General features: G+C 40.9%; 1 protein-coding gene across 2 annotated transcripts; it reads left to right on the top strand.

Annotated features, from left to right (window-relative positions):
• The first annotated feature begins 1,201 nt into the window (after positions 1-1,201).
• LOC106943984 (protein NLRC3-like) lies at positions 1,202-3,920 on the top strand. Of its 2 annotated transcripts, none has more exons than XM_015027266.1 (2): positions 1,202-1,306; positions 2,143-3,920. In XM_015027266.1, exons 1-2 carry the CDS (start codon positions 1,270-1,272, stop codon positions 3,918-3,920), a joined length of 1,815 nt encoding a protein of 604 aa, XP_014882752.1. In that variant the 5' UTR covers positions 1,202-1,269. The 2 variants fall into 2 exon arrangements, with proteins under 2 accessions (XP_014882752.1, XP_014882751.1); XM_015027265.1 differs by having other exon boundaries at positions 1,207-1,306; positions 2,140-3,920.
• Positions 3,921-4,425: the final 505 nt, after the last annotated feature.

The following is a 4,425-nucleotide window of genomic DNA, read 5'->3' as shown; positions in this document are numbered from 1 at the left end:
GTGACTCTTTGTTTAATACATAATAAATGTTTTACAGTGTAAAGTTTTGGTGGAGTTAAACCTTGATGTGAAGGTTGAGGGTTTGATTCCCATCTCAGATCATTTGCTTCTTATCTTCCTCTCCTTTCTCCATCTTCATACCTGTTAAATTACTGTTAAATATCAGCCATTAGTGCCAAAAATGTCTTAATGTTAATGTTTTATTAACAGTTAAACCTCAGTGCAACAGGTGAATAAAACAATTTATTTATATTGATTCAGACATTTGGATCAACTTTGTTGTCCTCGGTACCGGTTCTAAACTCTGATCTCTTCTGTATATTCATCAGTAAATCCAGATGTGAAAATGTGAAGATTATTAATATTACACTGTAGAGATCAGTTATTTTAATAATCTATTTGATTTTTAACACCAATCAGATCAGCTTCATTTTAGCTTCTATCCAGACAAACCAGACGGGCCGAACAGAACCTGATTTTAATGCTTTTGGTGACAATGAAACCCAGAAAGAGACGAGATGAGTAGAACCAGCTGGAAATCAGAACCAAGTCCATAAAAGGAACCAGATCACCTGAATAAAACAGGAACTGGGTTCAATAAAGATGGACTGTAACAAAGACTACAACTGCAAACAATAAATCAGGACCAAAAAAACTACAAAGTGAACAGAACCAAAGTCCAAAAGATTATCATGAGGTCAGATTTAGTCAACCCAAATTTATACGACTAATAAAAGACGTGAACTTTAGATAACTTGTTGTTAGCTCTGCTAGCATGTCCACATTATGCTCTGCCACAGTATAAGGCTCTTTATAAAGAGCTCAGATCAATGCAAACTAGGGCTGAGTCGTGTTTACTGGTGTTACTGAAGGATCCAACTTTCTCCACTGGGATCCAGATTAGAGTCAGTTTCTGTTTCTTTCAGCCTCTGATGGATCAGACAGAATCATGATTATTGTCCCAGAAAAGATTCAGATGGACAAATACAACAAAAGGAAGATCAATCATGATACCAGATATAATACAATGAAGAACTTCAAACTAGAGATCATCAATGATCTGAGGTTCTGTTCTGACCCAGTTTCTGGTCTCTAGTTTGTGGTGGATCTTTATGAACATCTTCAGCTCTAGCCTGTTAGTGAAATATTTCAGTGATGAAGAAATGTCTTTACTTGTCCAGGGTGAACCCCAGCTCTGACCTGATTCCTGCTGAACATCGGCACCAGTCCCTCCATGACCCTGCAGAGAAAAGAAGTGAAAGAAGATGGATGGATGGAGGGAGGGAGAGGAGCAGCTGTGCTCCAGGTGAGACTGAACATCTGAGTTTCCTCCTATGATCTCTGTTGAACCAGATCCATGTCTTTACTTGAGATTTGGAGATTCAAGGTTTTAACCGTCTCTTTGTAATCAATTATTTCAACTAAATCTGTGTTTTTCCAGCTGGTGTAAATGTGTTGGTAACTCAGGTTAGAATAGTCACCAATTAATTTGAGCCTATTCAGAAAAATACCTGTAAAAATTATATGACAAGTGATGAATGGATTATAAATAGATCAATAAAGTTCAGAAAAAAAATATTTAAAACATCATCAAGAGTCCTCAGTGTCATGTTGTTTTATTTGGGTTTAAAAATGTAGCAGAGCACCAATCAGGTAGTGATTGATATTAATGTTCAATATCATTAATATTGATTAATGATGATCCATTCTTTATTATAAATGGAGGGTATAATATTATTATAATAATAAAGCAAGAAAAAAGAGAGACGTTGCAAAAATATTATGGGTTATCAAATTACCCAGTTGGTTTATCTGACTTTGCTGAAAAAGACTCTTGTTCTATTTGTATTGGTCTTTACACCAGGCTTGTAAGGTTCTGCTTTAAGATTAGAGCTGAAAAACCCAAATGAAGCAGAAGTTGGCTTCAGATTGCAGCATTCAATCTGTAAAATCACTAAAGGGCTGCATTTAATGTCTGATAACAGAATAATGTTGCTAAGGATGGATCTGATTGTTTAGCATCACTTCCTGTGAAGTCAGAAACCGTACAATGATAATACCTCCTAATGTTCCAGATGGTTTTGCTCCAAATTTATCACTAAAGAAAAATATTTTTACTTCTTTTCTTCTGTGTTTCAGCAGATGTTGGTCTGCAGAAGGTCCTACAGGAACATAAGATCAGTCTGAGGATGAGATGTGAACGAGTGACTGAAGGAAGTGATGAAACAGGAAGTAGAACCCTCCTCAACAGGATCTACACTGATCTCTACATCACAGAGGGACAGAGAGAAGATGTTAACACCCAGCATGAGGTGAAGCAGCTGGAGAGAGTTTCCAAGATCCAGAACCTCCAAGACTCTCCAATCAGGTGCCATGACATCTTTAAATCCTTCCCTGACCAACATGGAGTCATCAGAGTGGTTCTGACCAATGGCGTCGCTGGTGTTGGAAAAACCTTCTCAGTGCAGAAGTTTACTCTGGACTGGGCCGAGGGCTTGGAGAACCAAGATATCAGTGTGGTGGTTCTGCTTTCCTTCAGAGAGCTGAACTTGATCAGAGATGAGCAGCACAGTCTTCTCTCACTGCTCCATGTTTTCCATCCAACACTCCAGAAGCTCCCAGCAGAGCAGCTGGCTAAATGCAAACTGCTTTTCATCTTTGATGGTCTGGATGAAAGCAGACTTTCACTGGACTTCAACAACAGTCAGCTGGTTTCTGACGTCACACAGAAGTCATCAGTCAACGTTCTGCTGACAAACCTCATCAAGGGGAACCTGCTTCCCTCGGCTCTCATCTGGATAACTACCAGACCTGCAGCGGCCAATCAGATCCCTCCTTCATGTGTTTCCAGGGTAACAGAAGTACGAGGCTTCACCGACGCCCAGAAGGAGGAGTACTTCAGGAGGAGGTTCAGTGATGAAGAGCTGTCCAGCAGAATCATCTCCCACATCAAGAAATCAAAAACTCTCCACATCATGTGTGGAATCCCAGTCTTCTGCTGGATCACTGCTACGGTTCTGGAGAACATGTTGACCTCAGAGCAGAGAGGAGAGCTGCCCAAGACCATGACTGACATGTACTCACACTTCCTGCTGGTCCAGACAAAGAGGAAGAAGAACAAGTACCATGGAGGACATGAGACAAGTCCACAGGAGCTGATGGAGGCTGACAGGGAAGTTCTTCTGAAGCTGGGGAGGCTGGCGTTTGAACATCTGGAGAAAGGAAACATCATGTTCTACCAAGAAGACCTGGAGCAGTGTGGTCTGGATGTCACAGAGGCCTCGGTGTACTCAGGAGTTTGTACAGAGATCTTCAAAAGAGAGAGTGTGATCTTCCAGAAATCAGTCTACTGCTTTGTTCATCTGAGCATCCAGGAGTTTCTGGCTGCCGTCTACATGCTCCACTGCTTCACCAGCAGGAGGTCAGAGGTCATCAAGACGTTCCTGGGAGAAAAATACAATGAAACATCTCTAGATGAGTTCATGAAGAAAGTCATGGAGAAATCCCTCAGCAGTAAAAATGGCCACCTGGACCTGTTTGTCCGCTTCCTTCATGGTCTCACTGTGGAGTCCAACCAGAGACTCTTAGAAGATCTGCTGGGTCAGACAGAGAACCGTCCAGAAACCATCCAGAGAATCATCACCAACCTGAAGGAGATGAACACTGATAGAATCTCTCCTGACAGAAGCATCAACATCTTCTACTGTCTGGTGGAGATGAACGACGTCTCATTTTATCAGGAGATCCAACGGCTGCTGGATTCAGGGAAGAAACTCTCAGTGACTGACTGTTCAGCTCTGGCCTTCATGCTGCAGATTTCAGAGGTTCTGGATGAGTTGGACCTGGAGAAGTACAACACATCACAATGGGGACGACATAGACTGGTTCCAGCTGTGAAGAACTGCAGAAAGGCTCGGTGAGTCCAGATGTTTTCATCATGTGAATGCTGATTCAGCACTATTGTCCTCCTGTTGTTTCTTCTTTCTTCAAGTTGATTCTGGATGTTTTTGGCCTTTAACTACTTCCTTCTTCCTCTGGATGATTTCAGCCATTCNAACANCTAAACATTCAGTTCATCCAGGACAGCTGCAGCTTCTGATTTTTACACATTTTGATCTTTTAAAAATATTAAACTTTTTATCAGTTTTCAGGTTGAAATGAATAGAAAACCCTGAACTCTAGAAAATCAGTTTTCTCTGAAGGATCCAATCAGCCAGAGAAATATTTTAACTTTAAACTCTCTTCACTCATTGGACCGCTACTCAGCAATTCACCTTTTAGGATCTTTGATGTATAAAATAAATTTATACATAAACTCCTGCATTTGTGTTGTTGCCATGGAAACTAGTCAGAAACTTTGTGAACAGTGTTGATCTTCTTCATCCCGTCATCTTCCTCATCTCTTCCTCCTCCACTAGTTTCCTC

This window comes from Poecilia latipinna, unplaced genomic scaffold (genome assembly GCF_001443285.1).
Source record: "Poecilia latipinna isolate Pla-1442-1.1 unplaced genomic scaffold, P_latipinna-1.0 Scaffold6532, whole genome shotgun sequence".
Classification (NCBI taxonomy): Eukaryota; Metazoa; Chordata; class Actinopteri; order Cyprinodontiformes; family Poeciliidae; genus Poecilia; species Poecilia latipinna.
Note: the sequence above shows the minus strand (reverse complement) of the source record. Positions and strands in the feature narration are given on the sequence as shown.

Coding starts and splice junctions, on each gene's coding strand:
- LOC106943984 (XM_015027265.1), top strand. CDS start 1,270: ATGGATGGAGGGAGGGAGAGGAGCAGCTGTGCTCCAG. Junction 1,307..2,139: donor GAGGAGCAGCTGTGCTCCAG/GTGAGACTGAAC, acceptor TCTGTGTTTCAG/CAGATGTTGGTCTGCAGAAG.